The 23,898-nt window shown below is 41.5% G+C and overlaps 2 protein-coding genes across 4 annotated transcripts in view; one reads left to right on the top strand and one right to left on the bottom strand.

The window, feature by feature from the left end:
• Positions 1-23,898, bottom strand: part of ccr9b (chemokine (C-C motif) receptor 9b) — a 101,131-nt gene that overhangs the window by 19,314 nt on the left and 57,919 nt on the right. The window lies entirely within an intron of this gene.
• LOC139220772 (dnaJ homolog subfamily C member 13) overlaps positions 1-23,898 on the top strand; it is a 31,138-nt gene that overhangs the window by 2,848 nt on the left and 4,392 nt on the right. For 2 of the 3 annotated variants that reach the window (XM_070852605.1, XM_070852607.1), the window contains exons 2-48: positions 1,686-1,766; positions 7,485-7,560; positions 8,128-8,277; positions 8,714-8,755; positions 8,856-9,056; positions 9,169-9,375; positions 9,723-9,818; positions 9,997-10,088; positions 10,292-10,458; positions 11,438-11,517; positions 11,617-11,786; positions 12,677-12,776; positions 12,892-12,999; positions 13,101-13,256; positions 13,366-13,422; positions 13,541-13,662; positions 13,851-13,926; positions 14,113-14,208; positions 14,316-14,456; positions 15,501-15,518; positions 16,431-16,513; positions 16,773-16,926; positions 17,043-17,146; positions 17,252-17,411; positions 17,493-17,555; positions 17,650-17,751; positions 17,939-18,043; positions 18,173-18,375; positions 18,464-18,548; positions 18,666-18,820; positions 19,071-19,116; positions 19,230-19,384; positions 19,498-19,699; positions 19,799-19,914; positions 20,096-20,174; positions 20,259-20,394; positions 20,575-20,759; positions 20,883-20,957; positions 21,071-21,190; positions 21,745-22,140; positions 22,224-22,337; positions 22,539-22,655; positions 22,938-23,115; positions 23,227-23,318; positions 23,401-23,500; positions 23,598-23,672; positions 23,757-23,869. In XM_070852605.1, the coding sequence (XP_070708706.1) occupies positions 1,686-1,766; positions 7,485-7,560; positions 8,128-8,277; positions 8,714-8,755; positions 8,856-9,056; positions 9,169-9,375; positions 9,723-9,818; positions 9,997-10,088; positions 10,292-10,458; positions 11,438-11,517; positions 11,617-11,786; positions 12,677-12,776; positions 12,892-12,999; positions 13,101-13,256; positions 13,366-13,422; positions 13,541-13,662; positions 13,851-13,926; positions 14,113-14,208; positions 14,316-14,456; positions 15,501-15,518; positions 16,431-16,513; positions 16,773-16,926; positions 17,043-17,146; positions 17,252-17,411; positions 17,493-17,555; positions 17,650-17,751; positions 17,939-18,043; positions 18,173-18,375; positions 18,464-18,548; positions 18,666-18,820; positions 19,071-19,116; positions 19,230-19,384; positions 19,498-19,699; positions 19,799-19,914; positions 20,096-20,174; positions 20,259-20,394; positions 20,575-20,759; positions 20,883-20,957; positions 21,071-21,190; positions 21,745-22,140; positions 22,224-22,337; positions 22,539-22,655; positions 22,938-23,115; positions 23,227-23,318; positions 23,401-23,500; positions 23,598-23,672; positions 23,757-23,869 (5,749 nt within the window). The remainder of the gene's footprint in view (positions 1-1,685; positions 1,767-7,484; positions 7,561-8,127; positions 8,278-8,713; positions 8,756-8,855; positions 9,057-9,168; positions 9,376-9,722; positions 9,819-9,996; positions 10,089-10,291; positions 10,459-11,437; positions 11,518-11,616; positions 11,787-12,676; positions 12,777-12,891; positions 13,000-13,100; positions 13,257-13,365; positions 13,423-13,540; positions 13,663-13,850; positions 13,927-14,112; positions 14,209-14,315; positions 14,457-15,500; positions 15,519-16,430; positions 16,514-16,772; positions 16,927-17,042; positions 17,147-17,251; positions 17,412-17,492; positions 17,556-17,649; positions 17,752-17,938; positions 18,044-18,172; positions 18,376-18,463; positions 18,549-18,665; positions 18,821-19,070; positions 19,117-19,229; positions 19,385-19,497; positions 19,700-19,798; positions 19,915-20,095; positions 20,175-20,258; positions 20,395-20,574; positions 20,760-20,882; positions 20,958-21,070; positions 21,191-21,744; positions 22,141-22,223; positions 22,338-22,538; positions 22,656-22,937; positions 23,116-23,226; positions 23,319-23,400; positions 23,501-23,597; positions 23,673-23,756; positions 23,870-23,898) is intronic. The other variant, XM_070852606.1, reaches the window with a different exon arrangement.

Here is a 23,898-nt window from a genome sequence, read left to right as displayed (position 1 = left end):
GATCATGTAAATGCTGTGTGCTTTGCTATATTTACTTCACTATCCTTCTGATTACTCTTTGTCTCTTGTTTTTTTTTATAAACTGTCAAAGATAGCTCATGTGTAATTTGCTATTCTGAATACAGGCAGGAAGAGCTGGGACGGTAATCACATGATCCAATCCTGTAATGTGCCTTGCTCTTTTTTTTGCACTGCCCTCTGCAGCTGCATAGAGCACGATGTGCACTGCTTGCTGCTAACATCTCCTATTGTGCATTCCATCAGCTTCCCCGCTTTGGATTACATTCATTATGCAGCTCCATGAATGCATGCTTGGGAAAAAAAACTGTTGATGCAAAACTTGGCTCTGGACTGTTCCTTGTGCCTTTGTTTCTCCAGCACAGCCATCAATTATTGAGGTGCAGAAACTAGCCTTTTTTTTTTTTTTTTTTTTTTTTAAAAGTCCCTCGTCCCTTGTGGCACCTTAAAGTAGTCTGTATTAGTGCCCTGCCCTCTTTGAACACCAGACAGTTGTCTCTTTGGTGAATCGTGGATTCCATCATCTGGGGCTATTTTGCTCCCTGCTAGAGATGCACACTGAAATGGAGAGGAAGGAAAACTGGAGTCAGATTTTTCCAGGATCCTGGCAGAGTGCTGACACAGGTTCCCCTTGTCACAGTGCAGCCGCCAGCAAATTACTGCACTAAGGTTTGGAGAGGTGGTTATTCCCTCTGTTTGTTCTACTCTGATCTGTCGACTGGGTTGATGCCTTTATCTTTTGTTTTCTTGAAACAGTTTGTCATAAAGTATCACTCTTAAACCATCCCACCAAATGCTTTGTGCTCTGTCCTTATTTGAAAAGGAAACTCTTCGGGTTTAGCGTCAAAAACATTGATCCTAGTCAATGTATTGTCCAGGTTTGAGAGCGTCTCGCTGCCTCAAATTACAATGATTTTTCATTCAAATGAGACACTGGGCCAGAACACTAAAACACAGGCCTAACCCCTTGTCGAAAGTGATCAATAGGCCACACTGGCTTTGCACCAGACTTTATTGACTCATGCTCTGCTGGCGCGCTGTTGTGTTTTTTTCACCAATGATATCAGGCTGGAATGACAGACCTTTACTTTTCTGTTTTGCTGAGTAGGCTGCATCTTACTGGTTCTGAAGTATGCCTCTTTCCAAGTAAGCCTTTCAAAATGAAGGAGAGGTGGTTTATCATAAACTGGACATCATGTGCTTCTGTTGCTGCTATCGAGTGATGTTATGGCTCATGGCTGAGGAAATGACAGTAAAGAATCAGTCAGTCATGGAGTGACGGACTTCTCTCTGTCGTTGAATAATCTCTCTTTACTCAGGATTAGTTCTGTAGCCAGGGGAGTGTCTGGTGGGAATCTCTCCCTTTAGGCTGCAAAATGTTGAACGGCAATGTGAAGTGTGTGTGGCAGTATATTGGAATGTGTGTTACATAAACCTGATGTAGTAATGACTTGTAAAAGTGCAGGCTATTTGGGGACTTCTTATAGAGCTAACATTGGTTATCAGTCTTCTCCTCTTCTGTGTAACTAAAACAAAAACATTCCCTCAGGTAATGCTCAAAGAAATGTCTTCCACCTCTTTATTTTTCAAACCCTTTTTTAGAGTTGAAATTGCAGAGGGGCTTTTTTTTTTATTCAAGTCATAATAACTTTTCTTCTGTTTTCTAGGTCCTGTGAAAAGATGAATGTCGTCAAAGACAACAAAGACCTGGCCTGTTTCTACACCACCAAACACTCCTGGAGGGGAAAGTAAGACCCACAACTTGTTTTTCAACCCTACCGATAGGATTTCATGGGCTTGTTGCATTGTCAGTCTATTCCACATGTTCTTTGTGTTAGCTCATAAGGCAACATTAACCCAAACGTTTCCATTCATCTCCTTGTACAGACAGTTTGGGAAAAGTTTGACTTTCCTGACTTAGTGCTTCCATTGTATTGACTTCCTTATCTTATCAAGGGGTGGGGGGGGGGGGGGGCGCCTGCAGACAACTGTCAGGAGTTACTGCTCAGAACTAGTGATGTGTTTTTTTGTGAAATGTCACTCAGATACTGCACAGCACAGAACTAGTGTTACGCAAGATGACATCCATGTATGGAGAATCATGTATTGTATGGATACAAAAGCATGAAATGTGCTTTCTCTTAATATTTTTACTGATTAGGTTTCTGCCTACATTTTACATGTGTTTCAGTAAAAAGAATAAACCGTTGTGTTATAAAACCTGTATTACATCTTGAGTAGGGACAAGACAACGTCTTTATCATAGCAGAGTATATTGATATGTAGTAACAAGTTGTCTCAAGAGTTAAGACATAATATATGCTGCCTTTCATGTGTACTATCTCCCTTGTAAAGACTGTGATGCTGATGTTGTTGTGCTCTCTATAATGTAGGACAAGTATGATTTTTAACAAAAAAAAATGTCCGCAGTATGTCTTTTTTCTGAATTTACTCAGAACTGGAGGAAACATATATCTGAATGGTCCAATGTCCCCAATCATCTACTTATCGAATGAAGTGCATGTTATACAGTATCAAACTCCTCGCCGTGCATAAGGTAGCTGTTTGTTTTCATTTCATTGGTCATAGATTATATATAGTTACACACCCAGGCCTTGATGTAGATACTTGGTGGCCCTCAAAGCCAAAGGATGGACTATGTCCAGATGGAGCAGTGAGCCAGAGGGATCACATTACCAATACCTAAGTGTCTTTGTTCCATTAAGGCCTCCTATTGAGTTGGGTAACTTAAGCAGGGCTGTAGAGCATTAGCCATCATCAGAGCTTCATCCTGCTAATGCTTCCTGAAGTGTCCGTCAGAGACGAGTGTTGAGTTATGTGTGGTGGACAGTGGAGACGACACCCCATCCAGAACGAAACCGTGACGCAGTTTAAACCAGTTTGATTCGAATGGGTTGTCGCATCAGCTGACCTGGCCCTTGACCATCCTCATAACATGGTTGGGACGTGGCTCGCACGCTGCGAGGCTTGGTCCGGGATGGAAAGTTAAAATGTTGATATGAACATTTGAAGGTCATTGAATTGAGTGAGAGAAAGTGACAGAAAGACGAGAAACCACAGGACAACTTGAGAGCGAGTGATCAGGGAGAAACGAAAATCTTTCTCGTGTAAAGTAATTATGTGGTTGATCAGTGAAGGGTAAACACAGTTGCAGGCATAAGTCCACATATGCTAGGAACCCTATGTACATTTTTTGACGGGAGTCGCATGTGAATGGTTCCAACACAATTCAGTAGACCTGCGTCCTCTGCTTGTCTGCTGCATGAAAAGGGTTCAAATCACATAGAGCTTTAATAGGTCAATAGAAAGAGAAGGAGAGGGATATCCTCTTTCATCCTCCAATAATATGGGCTACTTTTATCTTCAGCAGGCAGTAAATCAGGAAAACTAGTTATCCAGTTTGATTTTCATCAGCCAATTTAGTCTGGAATAAAAACATAGCAATCACTTTGCATTATTGTGGCAAAGTGGTACATTTAGAAAACATAGCAGCTGATCCTAATCGTTTAATTAACCATAGCCTTAGATAGAGGAAACTGTTTCAGGTTCATCTCAGACTTCAACAGTCACTGTGCCTCAGATGAAAGGAGCAGAGGTCTTCACTGTGAATACAGAGCATGTTCCCAAAAGCAAACTTTAATTAGACTCATCTATGATTAGCATGTCCCTTGAGCCATCTATAAAAAGTATGTTTGTCACATGAATGGTGAGTATATTAGACAGTATTCAGCATCACTTGATGTGACAACTTCTCCAAAAACTACTACATCTGTGTAAAGGACATTATTTAATTATAATGTGCAGATAGAAATGTCTAGTTTTTTAATTCAAACACATGTACAAAGTTTAACACAAACGCTCAAATGTGTTTTTGTCAAATTCTTAGTTACTGATTGGTCAGGAGAGAGTCAGGAGAAAATATTGGTTGTATCTGTTGTGTGGGGAGTTGAAGGGAAATTTAAATAGCCATCATGAGGTGATGTTGCTTTGCAGTTTCCCTTGTTTCCTGCCTGGTTTCCTTTGTACATTTCTTAGGAAAAGTGTTTCACAGTGTTTCAGATTGAAACAATCTTTTTCTACAGAAGAATTCAAGTAAGAGCAGACCTTTATTGTTTTAGTGTTTCTTTAGTTTTACAACTGCATCCTCTCTCTGTGCTCATCATGTTTAACTCAAGTCTTGTGACTCCAGCTTGCAGAGAATATTTGATCTGTCTCTCTGCATTGTCCTAATAAAAGGCATTTGCATGATTTTTGATTCTGTAAGACTTGTCGGTGTCATTTAAGGGTTTCAAGCATAGCACAAATAGAATGGAAAATGGCAAGGGGGAGCGCATAGGTTCAAAATCTGCACCAGAAGTATGAAGGCATTCAAAGAACATTGTTACTTGCATCTTCATTGTATTTGTGCTGTAATGTGCTGTAACTATATTCTGTACTTTATGTCAATTACATATAACGGTTTTCAGTCTACTCAGCAGTTCCCATCGTTGTGTAGTGGGCCTGTTATTCACATTCAGCTCTCCTTCCTCTACTCTCTGCACAGCTAGTGTTTGTTTGCTAGTGAGTTGTCCTGGCTTTTTATGCAGTCAAACAAATCTTCAGCTCTTTGTGAGAAATTAAGTTTAAAGAAAAGGAGAGGCGGTTATACAGAGGGTTTAGTCAGACACAGGAAGTTGCTTAATATGATACATTATGAAATCCTGAAGTGGGAGGGAAAGCACTTAAGAAACGTTGTACAGTATGACTGAATGAAACTGATCTCTCCTCATATACTTCCTTCATAGAAGAGTTCAAGGACCATACTACTGTTTTGGGCCATTCAGTACAAATCACATATCCATAAGTGCCGTCTGTTTTTCAAGGCATACCGTACCAGAGTAATTCAGATTTTTGTGAATGTTTTCCTGCTATGGTATCATGTTAGTTACTGTTTTCCATCCATTCCAGTCCTGTATGAAAATCAATGTGAACATTACGTCTGCACTTTATGTCAAACAGACTAAATAATAAATGCAGTCGAGGTGTTTCAGGTTTGCTTAGTTGATTTTCATATCGTTGAATGAATGGAAATCTGAACCACCGCAGCATGAGTTGTAAAATGGTCAACAGAGGCGTCAAGTATATGTGATTTATTGTAGATGAGCAAAAACATGCAAAAATACTGGTAAAGTTATTTAGATATATCTCTCTACAATCAATCAATGCGGTGGAATCTTTAAATCAATGCAGTAATTTACCCTTCAAATTCACTTCAATCTCAACTCACCCCAGCATCTCTATAGGCAAAGCTCCAGTCCCTCCGCCATACTTATCACTGCATCACTTGCATATTGAGTTGGCTAAAGAGGCACTTACTGCATTTCTATTTATACTGTTATTAGCATGCTTCACTCAGAAAATCAGTCTGTTTTCAGCGGCCTGTCTGGTTAACTTTCAGAGGAATGTTCCTCATGGTGAACTTAATGCTGCTATGCATGCTTTCATAATGTTAAAGATGAGCTCTGTGTCTATTAAATCTCTACGGTGAGAGTTTTGAGTGTAGTATATATGGAAAAGCAAGAAATTGTTTGGTCACCGCTCAAACGATTTGGAGAGTAACTCTGAGATCATCATATACAGGACAAACTTTTTCACAGATTGACCTTGTAGATTTCTACAAACCATAGTGACTGGCCTTGTTATCCAGTATTTTGTGTTGCTATTATGCATTATTGGCCTTGCAAACGCACAATAGCCAGAGAGTAATGGATAATGCCTGTGTGCTAAAATAGAATTAAGAAAAAAATATCAGTCCACAGAGAATGAATAATTAACTAGGTGTGTGCTGACACCCAGCTAAACCAGCCACTTAGCACCAAGGTCAAGACAGGCAGAGAGACAGCAATCTGACATCAGGAAAAAGTCACGGTCTCAGACTTTGTGTCCTAAGATGATGGAAGCAGAAAGTAGTGGAAAGGAAACTTCAGTGTGACGAGAAAACAGAATGAATACATTTACATAGGCTTTCTAGTGGGGGAGGTGCACAAAAAGGACGTGACATTTGTATAACTGTGGAGAAGGAAGGAGACACACTGTGGGATGTGCCTGGACCTAATATTCCACTCCAGCCTTGCCTCAGGTCACTGCCTGCCCTGTCTGTTTATGTTAGTCATGTGCTCAGTACACAAGTAGGAATGCATTATGCGGAAGTAACCTCTCAATTTGACTTCCTTCTACTCTTCATTTTGATAGGACTAGCTGTAACTTCACCAGACCTCTTAATGTTATACAGGCCTACTGGGGATGTGCAAGAAAGAAAGGAGCCAAGTCAGCATGTTCAGTGTGCTGGCTAATAGTGCAAAGAACATGTTGTACACAGATGAACAGGCATGTATACCAGATACAAAAACAAATACAAACTTGTTCACATCTAAAGCAAACTCACTCAACTTATTTTTTTACATAACCAAAACCGCCAAATGCCCCATTTTCAAATTAAACACCAACTGAAACTGTTGGCAAACCTCACAGCGCACACAGATGTGCTTCACACACGCACACACTCAGCATAACATGAAGAAAGATTGGCAAAAGAGAATTTCTCACTTCCTATTTACTACGTGAGAGAGCCTTACTCTCATTACGGTTCAGATAAATTCGTATTAGTTGTTTCAGTGTGTAAATGTGACTCATTATAACAGAACTCCTATAACAAAAACATGTGACATTTCATTGTAAATCCCTGGGAGGTCTAATGCAGTAAATATACAGAAAGAAAATCTTATTCCCTGGCAAGTATTCATGACATGAGCCATAATTTTACATATTTTGGGTTTGAAATGTAGGTACAAAACGTTTTGGTATTGGTTGAGTAGATTTAAGATTTAAAAATACTGGAGTTATCCTTTAAGGCTACATGTTAAACATTTTCAATCCAGCTAAATGTCTGGCTGGTGCGGTTTTGAAAGTGGAAGTTATCGATCGTTTCTCATCATCTTTTCACCCGTTTTGTGTCTTATCTCAACTATAGGCTCATAAAAATGTCTTAAAAGAAACAGCCATAATAAGCCTGTATGTGGATGATATCATCTGTTAACTCAGCCCCAGTGAGGTCACCTGTCCTTGACTCATAATAGGCTTGTAGAGGGTGATGTGGGGGCTGCAGATGGACCATTTCCTTTCACACCATCCTGCCCTCTCTCAGATGTAATGTAGCTTTATGTGATGAGGTATGTTTGGCACATTGGAAATCTTGAGACCACAAGTGAATAGAGTAATGATCAGAGTTATCAGGGCTGTCTGGATCTAATAACTTTGCTTCAGCTAACCCTGACACGTTTGAGAGGCCACCACACATTCAGCCTCTTTCCCACATTCATTGTTAACGTTATGTGGCTGCCTGTGCTGTTGTAGGTGTTGATGATGGGTAGGATGTGTGTCTGACTCATCCCATCTCTGTGTTCCAGGTACAAGCGAGTCTTCTCAGTGGGTACGCATGGCATTACCACTTACAACCCTACCACGCTAGAAGTAACAAATCAGGTTAGTATGTATGCAGCCTGTCACAGAGAGACTCCAGTGTCATTCTGTGCTGTAGCTATCAGCGCCTCACAGGTGCCTGTGGGATGTGCTGTTCATGGATCCACATGACTATTGAAAATCAATTTGAAGCACATTACTCTTTTGCTAAAAGCTGAAACGCAGTGTTTTTAACTTCTTGTGCTCAGCCTTTAAATAAGCCACTGCAGTGAACGTGCAACAACATGTCATAACAATGATTAGAACATTGAACATGTCATAATCAATACCCCTAATAAAAGAAACCTCACTCATAACCTCCCCCAGTCTGAGATCATGCTTGTTTTTAAAGGAATAACTAGACTAAGCAGTGGAAAAGTAACATTGGTAACACTTTGCTCTGAATGCCCCATTTTGCATTTATAAATGGTTTATTACAAACTGTTAAATACATGAATAAGCACATCTGTGTACAGAAAAATGTATTAAATGTCTAGATACTGCTTATAAATGCTATGCCATAACATATTTTTGAATGTGTGAGAATAACAATATGTTTATTTCTGTTTTTTTTGCTGCGTCTGGTACCAGTGGCCTTATGGAGACATCTGTGGTATTGGCCCAGTAGGAAAAGGTCAGGGAACAGAGTTCAACCTCACATTCCGCAAAGGCAGCGGCAAGAAGTCTGAAACGCTCAAGTTCTCAACAGAGCACCGGACAGAGCTGCTCACAGAAGCGCTGGTGAGGACAAACGCTCTCGGCAGCATCACTTCACAACGACTGACCAGACCTAACAAACATATTTATTAAAAGTGATCTTTGATGTGACTAATTCATGCTTTCTAGTGTTGCCATAGCTGCACATTCTGCTGCGTTGTCTGAAAAAACGTACAGTGCTCTGTGTAGGAATGCAGTGCTTGCAAATCACAGGCCCTTTGACTCACTGTAGGTGTTTAGCACAAATGTGAATCAGCAGATAATTTGTTGCTTTGAAGAAATAAACTCATTATGCTGAGGTGTTTTGAAACAGCAATGAGGAGGGCTATTTCCCCTCAGAGCTAATTAAATCTATTTGCAATTTTGCAACAAAGACAGCACTTCATAAGTGCTACACAGGGGCGATTTAACAGCCACCTGTTTGACTTATGCCCTGTTTCTTTATTTTTCTTATTCGCAGAGATTCAGAACAGAATTTTCAGAGGGAAAGATAACCGGCAGGGTAAGTCATGATATCTTTAAAGAAATGTTATTAATTTGAGTATATTTTCGCCTCTGTGGTAACACCAAAATGAATGTTTTCCAACACGTGTGCTAAACAGCGCTACAACTGCTACAAGCACCACTGGAGTGACACACGGAAGCCAGTGAGCTTAGAGGTGACACCCGGCGGCATCGACCAGATCGACCCGCACACCAACCGGGTCGTGTGCTCCTATGACTATCGTAACGTAGAGGGCTTCGTCGAGGTCTCTGATTACCAGGGAGGATTCTGCATCCTTTATGGGGGCTTCAGCAGGCTGGTATGCAATCACAGAGTGTGTGTGCGTGTGTCTGTGCATATACTCAGTGCTACTGTTATGCGTTGTCTTGACAACGTTAAGATTTCCTATTCCCATTGATTCTTTCTTTCAGCATCTGTTCGCCTCAGAGCACCGAGATGACATCATCCGCAGCGCCATAGAGCATGCTGGGAACTTCATTGGTATTATGCTACGACTGAGGAAGGAGGCCCTGACTTTCGAGAATTTTGTGACGGACAGATTGGGGAAGTACAGCTCAGACGAGAGCATCACTTCACTGGCTGAGTTTGTGGTGCAGAAGATCACCCCGCGACACGTGGTTAGAACACTCTCCTTGTATTTTTCCATATTGCACATTTATGGTTTCTGAACTGAATTTTTTATGTATGTTGTGTTTGAGAGCTTGAATTTTTATTTCAAAAAAGGTCTTAAATTCACAGAATCTTAGCATTCACAAGATTTGTAAATCGTTAAGATTTGGCTTTTGGGGTATTTAAGATCATTATGGTGATAAACTGGTGCTTTATGATGCCCAGTGCTTTGATGACCTTAGATGGCAACATTTATTATTTTAGTCTTAGTATTTTAGTCTTTCTTTCTTGAATTACCATGTACTTAATCAGTTTTCTTAGTGTCAGTTTTCATCTTTGTGCTGTATTTTCTTAGGAGCCTGTTAAGCGCATACTGGCCCTGACAGAGACGTGTTTAGTGGAGAGAGACCCAGCTTCATACAACATAGTCACCATCAAACCCTTCGGAGAGGTGAGCGAGCAGGAACTGCACTGACAACAAGTCAGGAAGAGTTTTGGCTGAAACATTCAGTCTGAAAACCATTTTTTTCTGTCTGTGTCTGTGTGATATGAGTAAACGCTCTTCCCTCCCCTCCCCTCCCTCTCTTTTTTTTTCCCTCACTCTTGTCTTCTGTCTCATTTCCCTTCAGGTATTTGCTCTCATCTGTGACGTAGACAACCCTCAGGTGTTTACAGTTGAATTCATCAGAGGTCAGATCAGAAAGTTTTCCTCCACAGAAAGGTACGCGGAGGGGTTTGTTAAATGTTTACACTATTTGCCCAGCTGTGCTGTTTACGTTATTTGCAAGATGAGTCATCTGCTTGTGTATATGTGTCTTCTTTCCATCCTCAACTCTTTCCAGCTTTTGAGCGCTCGCTGTTCTTTCTTCATAACACAGATCATTAGTAAAGCATTTACCTGAGTCTGTTTGTATGTGTCTGTAGGGACTCCCTGTTAGCCAGCCTACTTGATGGAGTGCGTGCATCAGGCAACAGGGACGTGTGTGTCAAGATGGCCCCCACGCAGCGAGGACAAAGATGGGGCCTACTTAGCATGCCCGTGGATGAAGAGGTGGAGAGTTTGCATCTTAAATTCCTGGCAGCACCTCCTAGTAAGTCCAAGACCTTCCTCTCTTCAGGTTCAACTGGATTTTATACCATTAGTTTAAGTTGGTTTAGATGTAGATGTTTATTTGAATTTAGACCGTAGTTTGCACGTTAGCAGTGTTTTTTAGCCACGGTAATTGCAGTTATTATATGTACTGACGTTCAATTTTGTAAAGACCTTCTTGGTCCCCAGAGGATGAATCCTTCTGACTTTGGTCATCACTTTAATTTTTTTTTAATTTTTTTTTTTAGTTTATGACCAACCTCAGCTGTACTTTGTGTTTAGTACTAATTGGCAAGCAATAGCATGGTATTATGGAAAACCTGCTAAACATAAGCATGTCAGCGTGGTAATCATGAGAATGTTAGTGTGCAACCATTAGCATTTACATCAAAGCACAGCTGTGCCTTTCCTCAGTTCATGCCTCTCACATGTTAGCGTTACGTTCCAGCTACAGAGCTTTCACTTACTTTCTCAACACTTACTGCTGTCCTGGACACGTTTCCAGAATCCTCAAAGACTCTTTGAACCATCTGGATGAAAAAATATTTCTTGAGTTGTAAGAGAATAATGTTAAAATATTTCTCAGGTTGTATCTTAACTCTCTAATCCAGGTAGACAAAAAAAAAGATAATTTGTAAGACAAGCAGCATATTAATGAGTTATGGTGTATGAAAATATAAAATATTGAAACAGAACATAAATGTATGTCAATATAACTGATAGCTAACGTTTTTGTCATCCAGATGATTCGAGGAGGTTTTGAGGATTCTATAAATGCCACCAGATCTGTTATGTGACCTGATTTGCTGTTTTGTGGTTTTGTTTCTTGTTTCATTGGATGCTTAGGTCTGTGACTCCATTAAATAGTTGTACATGAGGTACAAACTGGGGCCACTTTGTGCCTTAAGTGTGTCACACAGCCACAAGTTTAGCTGTAGACTTTTAGGTGATATATATTAATCCCTCCCTCCTTTGCTTAGACGGAAACTTTGCAGATGCCGTCTACAGATTCAACGCCAACATATCCTACAGCGGAGTGCTGCATGCAGTAACCCAAGATGTGAGTGTGTTCAATTTCTGTGTATCCATTTGCCCAGGCAGGATTCATACACATTTCACTGTCTTGATCTCTTTCTCTTTCTCTCTCCTTTCTCTTCAGGGTCTTTTCTCCGAGAACAAAGAGAAGCTCATCAACAACGCCATCCTGGCTCTTCTATCCCAGGAGGCAGAGCTGCCGGCTCTTAACGCTGAGTTGGAGAGCCATTTCCAGGCCATTCGACGCTTGGTGGCCTCCAAGGCTGGCTTCCAGGCTTTCACGCAGCTGCCCAAGTAAGAATGCCGCAGTTATTCCACTTTATCTCTACCTTCTACTTCTTTGAAATAAGATTTTTGTTGAGCTGCTGGTAACAGGCACGCTCTGTCATTCCAAGGTCTGGTCAAGGGTCTGGAGTCACAGATGCAACGTAAATATGAATCCATACATCTCAGTCTGCCCTTTTGCCCTTGTCTTTGCTTTCTGTCCCTCTTGTTCTTTTCCAGAGTTTCTTTCTTAGCTGTCTGTCAGTCGGCCTTCTCCTCTTTTATCTTTGCTCTGCTTTCATCTCGGGCTTTTATACGGGCTCTTCAGAAAGGGAGGTTATGTCACTCAGTCGATCTGTCTGCCTCGATTTGTCTTGACCTTCCACTCTCACCATCTCATACATACTTATTTTTGTGCCTCCTCCTCTCTCCCACTTTGCATTGCCCATTTTGTCCTTTAGATTTCTGTACATCACAATATTCAAGAACCTTTATGGGTCACTGAGATGTATGAGAGGAACTGTATTTACTGTTTATTATTTGTTCCTGTGAAGCAAATGCTCCATAATTGGTTTTCCTGAAAGATTCATTGCCAGAGTATCTTGGTGTTTCCTTCACACAGCTTGTAGACACAGATCACTAAAAATATACAAACATCAATGGTTTATTAGGGAAGACCTTGTTTTATATCGGTACACTTTGTAGTTCAGTGGAAGATGTGACTGATAATGAATAAAAGAAACAGCAAGCCACCTCTGAAGCAATGAATTCTTTGTGTATCCAACCCCAGACCTCTTTAAATAATACAATATTGTGTATGGTTTATATTCTGTTATGTTTCTGTTGGTCCTCAACTTTTTGAAGCCATGGTTGTTTAAATATTATTGGTAAATCTGTAAATGTGCGTTTGTGTGTTCCAGGTTCAGGGAAAAGTTGGGAGTAAAGACGGTAAAAGCTTTAAAACGCAACAACAACGGTGTGACACATGCTGCTGTAGACATGCTCTGCGCTCTTATGTGTGTAAGTGTCCCCTCAATATCAACCAAATGCATACACGAACACTATCACATACTCTGAAATGCATCCAAGGTGGGACTCCACTGACCTAACCTTTTTGTTTCGTGTGTCACTGCAGCCGATGCACGATGACTACGACCTGAGGCAGGAGCAGCTGAACAAGGCCTCTCTGCTGTCCTCTAAGAAGTTCCTGGAAAACCTCCTTGAAAAATTCATCACTAATGTGGTACATTTCTTTTTATTGTCAGCGAGTTGGTTGCAGCCTCAGCTCAGTGTGTTTCATAAAATGTTTTTGTATCAAAAATCTCATTCCCTTTTTTTCTCCAGGACCACGGAACGGGAGCTTTGGTCATCAGCTCCTTACTGGACTTCTTGACATTTGCCCTCTGCGCCCCCTACAGTGAAACCACGGAGGGGCAGCAGTTTGACATGCTGCTTGAGATGGTTGCCGCCGATGGACGCACCTTGTTCAAACTCTTCCAGGTACTTCACTTTTGTGATCATACTGTTAGATAAGCTCTCTCACCCTAATTATGACTCATATAAATTCAGTAGAGGCTTATGTATTGAATTATGCTCTCCCTGTCTCTAGCATCCCTCTATGGCGATAGTTAAGGGAGCAGGCCTGGTGATGAAGGCAATTATTGAGGTAAGCCTTTATGCCGGTTGGTTAGGGGGTTTATAGTGTGAACAATGTCATGATGATTGGATTGTCTTTAGTGTTCATACTTTTTAATGAAACCAATCTGTGTTTGTTCAAATGTTAGGAGGGAGACAAGGAAATAGCCACTAAGATGCAGGAGCTGGCCTTGAGTGAAGGAGCTCTACCAAGACACCTGCACACGTCTTTGTTCACCATCAGCGCTGACCAGCGGATGCTCACCAACAGGTCCAACCAATAATACATTCACAGCCTCCCACACATAATGTAGTCATTTGGAGTTGTTGGTTCCAGCTGCTTTATTTACACGATTGTATTTTACCAATACTCTTATCCAGAGACGGTATATAAACAGGGAGACGTGCGCTGTAACAAACAAATGGTTCAGCTGCTTATGTTAGATCTTCCTTCATCAGGCAGCTGAGTCGTCACCTTGTGGGCCTGTGGACGGCAGAGAACCCTGTTGCCATGAACCTCCTGAAGAGGATACTGGTAGGTTTACTCATCACCCCTGTCCAAACTTTTAAACAAACATTTGATGCCTGTCCAATATGCACAGCAAAAGCTATTAGTTTAATGATACTGATGCAGGCAAAGTATTCCAGGATGTAAGCCAATGCTTTTCTCTGGCAGCTGAGGCACCCTGTACCCATTTCATTTTGTCTTGTGCACTCTCAGCCAACAGGCCTGCTGGCTTACCTGGACAGTCCTGATCCAGTTCCGGAGAAAGATGTGGACAGAATGCACATCCGTGACAACTTAAAAATCGCCACGGTATCTGAACAAGACATCGCATCTGTAGATTCTTGCAGAGTGAACAAAAAACTCAATAAGAAAGTGTTTGCCATCTGTAATTGTTGTTTTATATTTGTTCGTCACAGGACCAGCTAAACCGAAACAAGGTGCCTGAGTGGCAGCGGATAGCAGGCAAAGCAGCCAAAGAGGTGGAGAAGTTTGCCAAGGAGAAGGCTGATGTAGTGTTGATGCACTGGAGAGATAAAATGGGCATAGCCCAGAAGGAGGTGAGGATTGTTCTTTCTTTACTAAAGAACCAATGGGCTGATTTATCTCTCAGCCAAGCTGCTGCTGCTGCTGACTTTGTGTGCTCAGGTGTCTAACTGTTGCTCCTCCTGCTGATGCTGAACAGTACTGCTGAACCCAGAGGCAAACTCAATAACACTCTTTCAGGTGCTGCTGTTATTTTGCATGAAGAGCGCTGCCATCTTTGATGCTGCCTGACTTTGTGGAAACCGTACATGTGAAGATACAATCATATTTGATTTTTCTGTGCCTTCCATATTTGCTGTTCAGAATGCTTGTGCACATTTTTATATGTGATTGACAGACATTTTCTTTAGCTATGACAAAAGTTTTCCATTTCAGGAATGTCAGAATGTGACCAAAGGGTTCTTTGAATTCAAATGTCGCCTTATTATTATTTTTTTAAAGAACACAGGATGGAAATTTGAACTAAATGTCAAAATTATATGCAGTTGATGAGGCACTTCAGACTGAAGCTGAGTTGGTAGTTTTTCTGAAATGTGTGTGAGTGGGTTGAGACTGGCAGTGTTGTCTAAACTGCTTTAATAAAACCTCAGGCCACTACTGCCTGCTCTTTGGCATTTCTACAAAACTGAAATCAAAAGCTATTACCTCAAAAGTGAATGCACTTGAATGTCAATGGGCTTCCTTTTCCTTTTCTGCACTTTTGTTTTGAATGATACAAAATAACTGATCAACTACATGTTTTGATTGGCTTGCTCTCACTGAATGTTCCTTAATCACATCCATCGTTTCTTCTTTGCGCCACGTGCTCCATGTATATTTGTTGTTAGCAATTCATTATGTAGTCTTGAAATAATTTTAGTGAATTTTCAGCTAATAAATCTGAAGGATTTAGTGATAGTTTTGCATATCAGTCTCTTGGTAGTATGTACTCTGGTGACCTGTGACCCTTTTTGTTTCGATTCAACTGTGTTTGATCCAAGGAACAATAATCTCTCTGTGTTGTCTCTGCCCCGCCCTCCCCTTGTCTTGTGTGGTTTCCCTGCTGTCAAACAATGCAGCAGGACAGAAATAATCTGGTAAGTAGGACTGGCCAGTGGGATCCTGTTCTCTGTCCATGTTCTTTCTCTTGACCATACCATTTTTTCCATCTCCATAATGACATATTGAGTGTGTTTTTCAATTCAGCTGGGCGATGACCTATTATCATCTGCAAAGGATTTCCACGTGTCTTCAAACAGATGCAATAATCTCTTGTTGTCCTGCTGTCAATAGAGGACATGTTGTGAGGAGTTGTAATGTTTTTCATCAATAAATAATGACCACATTTAGTTTGAGACATGTCTAGGATTATTATAAATGGAAGCACCTTTACCAAGCAGCCTGCACAGCCTCTGGAACACTATTTTATATTGCTCACACCCTTTCTGATTATGCTGAAAGTGTGCTTTATTCCTTTATGGCACCAAAGAGAAAAAATGTTTATTTTGCACATAACAAGTCGTACATGACCTAAGGCTGTAAGGCTTGAGTGGCATCATCATCTTTCCCCATGACTCAACAGATTTGAGAAATTCTAATTTTGAGAAGCACAAAATGCCTCACATAGTATATAAACTGCAAGGTTATGTCTCGCCTAAGAAGAATTACAGAACGCAGCCAATTTTGGGATCCCATCTTGGTTTTTTTGTTTTTGCTTTTCATAACCCTCTTTTCTGTGTTGGTGCAGTGATGACATTGTTTTGGGGTGTTTTTCCTTTTGTGTCATTGTTCTAATGTCTGACTTTCTCCCCTCTCAAAAACATTTCTTTTTAGTTATACAAGCTGGTTCCACTCATTTCATCTCTGGTGTTCTTGTCTGCGTAAAACATTTTTCATGTTGTCGCCATTTTGACTTCACAACTCACAAGGACAGATATTGAATGCTGTGATTGATGATGTACTGACTTGAAGCGGCTCCTCAAGGTTTAACGCTTTTCATTTGTTTTCAGAACCCAAACCAAAAGCCTGTCATCCTCAGGAAGAGACGGCAGAGAATAAAGATTGAAGTCAACTGGGAGCTTTTCTACTACAGGTAGAAAATTTCAGCTTGTGTTATAGTGAACCTGCTCTTGTCTCACTCAGACAGCAGTCACCTCCAGGTATTTAGGAGCTGTGTATCTCACTAGGACCAATTGCTGCTTGCCGTGTTACACTTGCCTTACATAAGGACTTTGAGATGTGATGCATTCATAGCACATGATGGACACAATGTGACTTTTGTGTCAATAAACCTCCAACCTTCAAGTCATCTAACGGACTGAACACTATTTTTTTGCTCATCTGTCCTTAAGATTCCAGCTCGACCACGCACGGTCCAACCTCATCTGGAACCTGAAGACAAGGGAGGAGCTGCGGGACGCTCTGGAGGGAGAGATGCGCTCCTTCAGCGTGGACCGTGAGCTCGGCAGTGCCACCGTCATCTCGTGGAACCACCAAGAGTTTGAGGTTTGTACCAGTATGTTGTGATACCTCTGTGAATCCTGCAGAGGAATTCAGGATTGTTTCTTAAACTAATACACATGCAGTGAGCAAAAACTGTCTGCACACGTTCTTGTTTGCAGGTGAAATATGAGTGCCTTTCAGATGAGATAAAGATTGGGGATTATTACCTGCGTCTGTTGCTTGAAGAGGATGAAAATGAAGAATCGAGTGCCATCAAGAGATCGTAAGACTTCAGTACAACAACAACCCAAACAAACTGCACGAATATTATCCTTCTGTACAGAATCCACAAAATATGATACATGCTTCTCCCTCCTTTCACTCGTAGATATGAGTTCTTCAATGAACTCTACCATCGCTTTCTGCTTACACCCAAAGTTACGATGAAGTGCCTGTGCCTGCAGGCGCTCGCAATAGTCTATGGGAAGTGTTACGAGGAGATTGGCCCCTTCACAGACACAAAATACATTGTGGGCATGCTGGACCGGGTGAGTACTAACTCTCATCACAAGGACTAATGTTGTGTTCTTGTCTTGCCTTGTAATCCAAATGCTCTCCTTTGCTTGCAGTGTACTGACAAACTGGAAAGAGACAGACTCATCCTCTTCCTCAACAAACTCATTCTCAACAAGGTAAACTATTAAATTCAACAGTACCTCTTAGAATTATCTGATTACCAACATCACCCACATCTATCTAATTTAAGTGATAATTCATTTTCTGCAGAAAAACGTAAAGGAAGTGATGGACTCAAACGGAGTGCGAATATTGGTGGATCTGCTCACCTTGGCCCATCTGCATACCAGCAGGGCGACTGTGCCCCTACAGGTAAAAACATGGCTTTGACTAATGAGTTATGAAAAGAACAATATAAGAAGAACGGTTCTGCTAATCACACGTGGTATTATAATTCTCCATGAGCCACACATGAGCTTTGATTAAATGTTGACCCAAGTATGAAATTTTAAATCTTATTGTCAATTGTGTCAATAAGAGGTCTTGTTTATTTCCACAGACCAACGTACTGGAGGCATCACCAGACATGAAGAGGGAGAGTGAGAAGGAGTGGTACTTTGGTAACGCAGACAAGGAAAGAAGAGGACCGTTCAGTTTTGAGGAAGTATGTGATCAGTGAAATCAATTTGAAAATTCAAGAGTTCAATGTTCTTTTAGTGTTGCTACTTACTTTCTTTTGCAGCAATCACCCCTACTTGTTTTCATGTTATGTTTCTTACCTTTCCGTGTCCAGATGCAGGAGTTTTGGGACACAGGCGTCTTAACGCCGAAGACACGCTGCTGGGCTCAAGGGATGGATGGTTGGCGTCCCCTGCAGGCCATCCCCCAGCTAAAATGGTGCCTCCTGGCCACTGGACAGGCAGTGATGAACGAGTCCGACCTGGCTACACTAATCCTTAACATGCTCATCACCATGTGCTCCTACTACCCCAGCAGGTGGGTATAGCAGAAAAATACCTCCTGTGATGATTTTGTTTGAGACATTAGACCGTGACTATAACAGATTTATTTACTTTTTACTCAGGGACCAAGATAATGCCATTATTCGTCCTTTACCTAAGATCAAGAGGATGATCACTGACAATGCTTGCCTCCCTCACATTGTCCAGGTAATTGCACAACCTGAACCAGATTTTTCTATATGTTGTTATATACACTTTGACGAATTGTGAGTTAAATAAAATCACACTCTGATGGTTTCCATTGTCTTTTTTTGTGCACTCCAGCTGCTGCTGACCTTTGACCCGATCCTGGTGGAAAAGGTTGCAAACGTTTTGTACCTGGTGATGCAGGACAACCCTAATCTGCAGCGCCTCTATTTAACGGGAGTCTTCTTCTTCATCATGATGTACACGGGCTCCAACGTGCTTCCTGTAGCAAGGTGAAAACACATAACAAATTGCACACATACTCGTTATATGCAGTCTCTTTATTGTCATGATCTCTTGATGACTGACGCTGAAAACACCACACCAACTGAAAATCGGGATGTATTTCTTTGTTCTGCGTGATAGTAATTATTCCTTTGACATTCTAGCCTTTTGCGTTTTGTTCAGTAGTTTGACTGAATAATGTGGATAACATTGCACGTGTTGATAATGACCTCAGATACATTCCCCTGTTTTTTTTAGGTTCCTGAAGTACACGCATTTGAAACAAGCCTTCAAATCAGAGGAGGTACAATTGATTTATTTTTTGATATGGATTTTTACCGTATAAATGACAACAGATTGTATCATATGAATCCAACCTTTTAAAAAGAACATTTGTCTGTGGTGTCTCCTCCCCAGTCTAAGGGTCAGGACATAGTGCAGCGCAGTGTTCTGGGACCGGTGCTGCCTGAGGCCATGGTGTGTTACTTGGAGAACTACGAGGCTGAGCGCTTTTCAGAGATATTCCTTGGAGAGTTTGACACACCCGAGGCCATTTGGAGCAGCGAGATGAGGTAGAAATTACTCTCTATTATGTCAGGGTGTGCTTTAAAGGACAATGTAGAGTGAAAGTCAGCATGTGGTTTAAAGAAATTTGAATAGATTGTGTTTGATTTGTCTGTTAAAGGCGGTTGATGATCGAGAAGATAGCGGCCCACGTCGCTGACTTCAGCCCCAGGCTGCAGAGCAACACACGGGCTCTCTACCAGTACTGCCCCATCCCAGTGATCAGCTTCCCTCAGCTGGACAACGAGCTCTTCTGCAACATCTACTACCTCAGGCACTTGTGCGACACCACCCGTTTCCCCAACTGGCCCATTCGAGATGCTGTATGTCTCTTTTTTTCCTTCTTCATCCAAGCCTGTACCCTCTTATCAGTGTCTGTCACACATTGATGAAATTATGATCCTCCACCTTTATTCCTGCAGGTAAAGCTGCTAAAAGACACTCTTGAAGCCTGGAAGAGGGAGGTGGAGAAAAAGCCTCCATCTATGTCTGTAGATGATGCCTACGAAGTCCTCAACCTCCCAAAAGGACAGGGGCAGTGAGTGGCCTTTGATTTGTTGTTCGTCTTGTATCCTGAATCATCCTCATTGATGAGTAGCAATAAACACATCTGACCAAGGATGTACAGAGAAGACCTCTCTGTATTTCCACAGATCAAAATGTTAGATAATGAGGAATTAGACAGTATGACTCAATGAATGTTGGCATTTTCTTTCCAGGCATGAAGAGAGTAAAATCAGGAAAGCTTACTTCAGACTGGCGCAGAAGTACCATCCTGACAAGAACCCAGAAGGCAGGGTACGTATTACAATCATTACTGACATGAAGGGCTTATTTACTGTAGCTTTTTCCACAGATTTCATTTCAATTTGTATCTTTCAGGACATGTTTGAGAAAGTCAACAAAGCCTACGAGTTCCTTTGTACAAAGTCTTCCCGAATCCTGGACGGCCCCGACCCAGAAAACATAATCCTCATCCTCAAAACTCAGAGCATCCTGTTCAACCGACACAAACAAGGTATGTAAATAGATCAAATTTCTTTCTTTAATTTTCATTCTTTCTATCCATACATTTAGAAAGAAATTTAGACACATTTTTCTGAATTGTTACAGTAAAAAGTGCATTGATGTGTGTTGGTTGTTGATAGAGATTTTTAAATATTGCTGCTCCTCTTGACACTTCATTGTCTGAACACAGAACTGGAACCTTACAAATATGCCGGTTACCCCATGCTCATCAAAACGATCACCATGGAAACCGAGGATGATCTGCTGTTCTCCAAGACCTCCCCTCTCCTCCCTGCTGCTGTTGAACTGGCCTTTCACACTGTCAACTGCTCGGCTCTTAATGCAGAGGAGCTGCGCCGCGATAGCGGCATCGAGGTGTGCACTCATTCACAAATCCTGAAATATCAACCAGTATGAAACGTTGTAGCTGTCTACCTACACGTAGGTGTGGGTAATTGTGATTGAATAAATGATAAATGTAATGTTGTATTTAACTAGGTGTTGTTGGAGGCTCTTTCTCGGTGTGTCGCCGTGTTAACTGCATCGAGCAAACCTGATGACATGGCTGTACAGGTAAAAGGATCACAAAGCACTCTTTTTTTTTTTTTTTTCACCTTTCTCTACAGCGATGAATACTGTTCGATCTGTGATGATTTCTTTAACACTTTGTTTAACACTTGTCACAGGTGTGCGGGCACATCTGTAAGTGCTACAGTGTGGCAGCCCAGTTCGAGGAATGCAGGGAAAAAATTATTGAAATGCCCAATATCATCAGAGACCTCTGTCACATTTTGTTCTATGGAAAGGTGAGAACCTTGCAAACCACTGTATTTGCTTTATTCCTAACTTTCAGTTTGTCATTACAAAAATAATCCTCTGTCTGTACTTTTTTTTCCAGCATCCATTTGTCATTAAATTTTCTGTGAGACATCAAACCATATTGAAAAGATGCTAGTAGCATACTGGAGCCTGTAGTTGCATGTTGTTGCGTGTTTTATCCATTTTAGATTTCCTCTTTTGCTTTACTAAAGAGAACAAAGATGCTGGAAGTGTATCTTTAGCACAAGCCATCCTCTTTTTAAATCCAGCTTCTAACAAACAGTTTCTTTTTGCCATAAAGTAATATTTTCATTCCAAGCTGGATTTGGACAAAGTGCAGATTGAAATGTAAAAGCTCCACTGATGTGATTCATTTCAGTTTTTGGTCTCCTCATTATTTAGCAGTATTCTACTTCTACACGTAGCTCCTTTGATGTTAGCATTATACTTGTTCTGCAGCTAAACAGCTTCTTAAACAAGTATTTAGAAAGATGCATTTCTCTCAACTTTGACTCATGTAGTCTTCCTCGCTTCCTCTCAGGGACTCCCAAAAACTGCTGCTCTGGCAGTCCAATGTGTGAGCTCCTTCGCAGTGGATTTCTTCCTACAGACCCATCTGTATCACGCTGGTGTGCTCTGGCACCTGCTGGTCAACCTCTTCAACTACGACTACACTCACGAGGAGAGTGGCGTGCAGGCTAGCCAAGAAACAAACCAACAGGAGGTTGCAAATAGTCTGGCCAAGCTCAGCCTGGTGGCTCTCAGCCGTCTGGGAGGCTACGCCCAGACACCACTCACCCCAGACGGGAACAATCCTGTTTCAGAGACCAACGGCATCGAGGGCACGCCTCCAGAGAACCCCACCATCCGCAAGAGCTTAGCAGCCATGCTGACACCATACATCTCAAGGAAGCTGGGAACAGGATCTCCTGCTGAGGTAAGTTTGTGCAGGGGATATGACATTTTCACACATGAACCCCAACACAAAGCTGAGCTCCATATGCCCTGCTGTGCATTTAGGTCTTGAAGCTGCTCAATAGTAACTCGGAGAACCCGTACTTGATCTGGAACAACGGAACAAGAGCCGAACTGATGGAGTTCCTGGATGGTCAACAGGAGGGAAACATCAAGAGGGTAGGAATAACTTATATTTACTTTTCCCTTTTCCAAAGTTATTACATTTCCACACAACAACATATAACAGGTGATATGTTGAGCGTCAATTAAGATATTAAATCGATATAAATAAAACACAACAGACACATTATTGATGAGTTATATCGGTAATCAAAGACAATTAATTAATTGTGCATCTTCTCTATGTTCTCCTCAAAGGGAGAAAATGATGAAAGCTTCGGTGCAGAGTTTGTGTTCAATGATCACAGCAAAGAGCTGATAGTTGGGGAGATCTTTGTTCGGGTCTACAATGAGCAACCATCTTTCCCCCTTGAGGTGAGTGGAAGAACAAGATGGTATTACAACCAATTCTGCTTTATTTACTGTTTCCCCTGTCTCGTCAGTCTTCTGTCTACCAAAGGGTTTTATATGGAATACAGCATGAACAGAGCTACTCATTATGGCTGTGAATATCGACAGTAGCATTGACTATAAATCAATTTTATTTGGAGTATTTTTTCATATTCAATCATCTATGCCGCTTATTTTCTGTACAAAATAGACTTAAAACCATTTGTAATGACATTATGTGTTTTACTATGCTTACTATGTTTTTAGTACCCAAAAGCATTTGCAGCCAGTCTGCTGGACTACGTAGGCTCCCAGGCCCAGTACCTTCACACTCTGCTGGCCATGAGTCAAAGTAACAAGGTGGAGTCCCAGCAGCACGCCGAGAGGCTCCGCTTCGCTGAGATGGCTTTAGAGGCTCTCCGCAATGTCATCAAGAACAACCCTGGTGAGATATGACATCTTTATTGTCTAAACAGGTTTACCTGTTGCTTTTTTGGGGTTTATTTAGATGTCTCAGGTTTTGAGCCTCTAAGCAGCTATCTTTGTATAATTTCAGGTTCGGAGTCAGAGTGCATCGGCCATTTCAAACTGCTCTTCTCTTTGTTGCGGGTTCATGGAGCTGGCAGAGTACAGCAGCTGGTGTTGGAGGTAAAGGTTCTTGGTCCTGATATCTGATAACTGTAGTTCCCAGTATGTCTGTGCTGTCTAGTCATATTAGTGTCCTCTGCAGGTTGTGAATACCGTGACGTCAAACCAAGAATGCGTTAGCAACATTGCTGAGTCGCTGGTGTTGTCCAACCTGCTGTTGCTGCTGCACTCACTGCCCTCCAGTAAGGACACACTGTATACAGAAAAACTGATTTCTACATTTTGCTGCCTCTTCAATACTTATTGTGTGTTGTAAAACATGTTTTTTGCATCATTTAGGCAGGCAAATTGTGCTGGAAACCTTGTATGCACTGACTTCCAACACAAAGATTGTCAAAGAGGCGATGGCCAAAGGTTGGTGTAATTCTTTTTTTTTTTCCTGAAAAATATTTGTGAATTCTGAGAGCATGGACTTATGTTAATTTGTTTGTTCCCCAGGTGCTCTGATCTACTTGCTAGACCTCTTCTGTAACTGCACACACCCCCAGGTTCGCACACAGACTGCAGAGCTCTTCTCCAAAATGACCTCAGACAAGCTGGTCGGGCCAAAGGTCAGTCTGGTCAGATGTAAATGTAAAAA

Source organism: Pempheris klunzingeri, chromosome 21, assembly GCF_042242105.1.
Source record: "Pempheris klunzingeri isolate RE-2024b chromosome 21, fPemKlu1.hap1, whole genome shotgun sequence".
NCBI lineage: Eukaryota > Metazoa > Chordata > Actinopteri > Acropomatiformes > Pempheridae > Pempheris > Pempheris klunzingeri.
The sequence above is the reverse complement of the archived record's forward strand: the minus strand, read 5'-3'. Positions and strand labels throughout refer to the sequence as shown.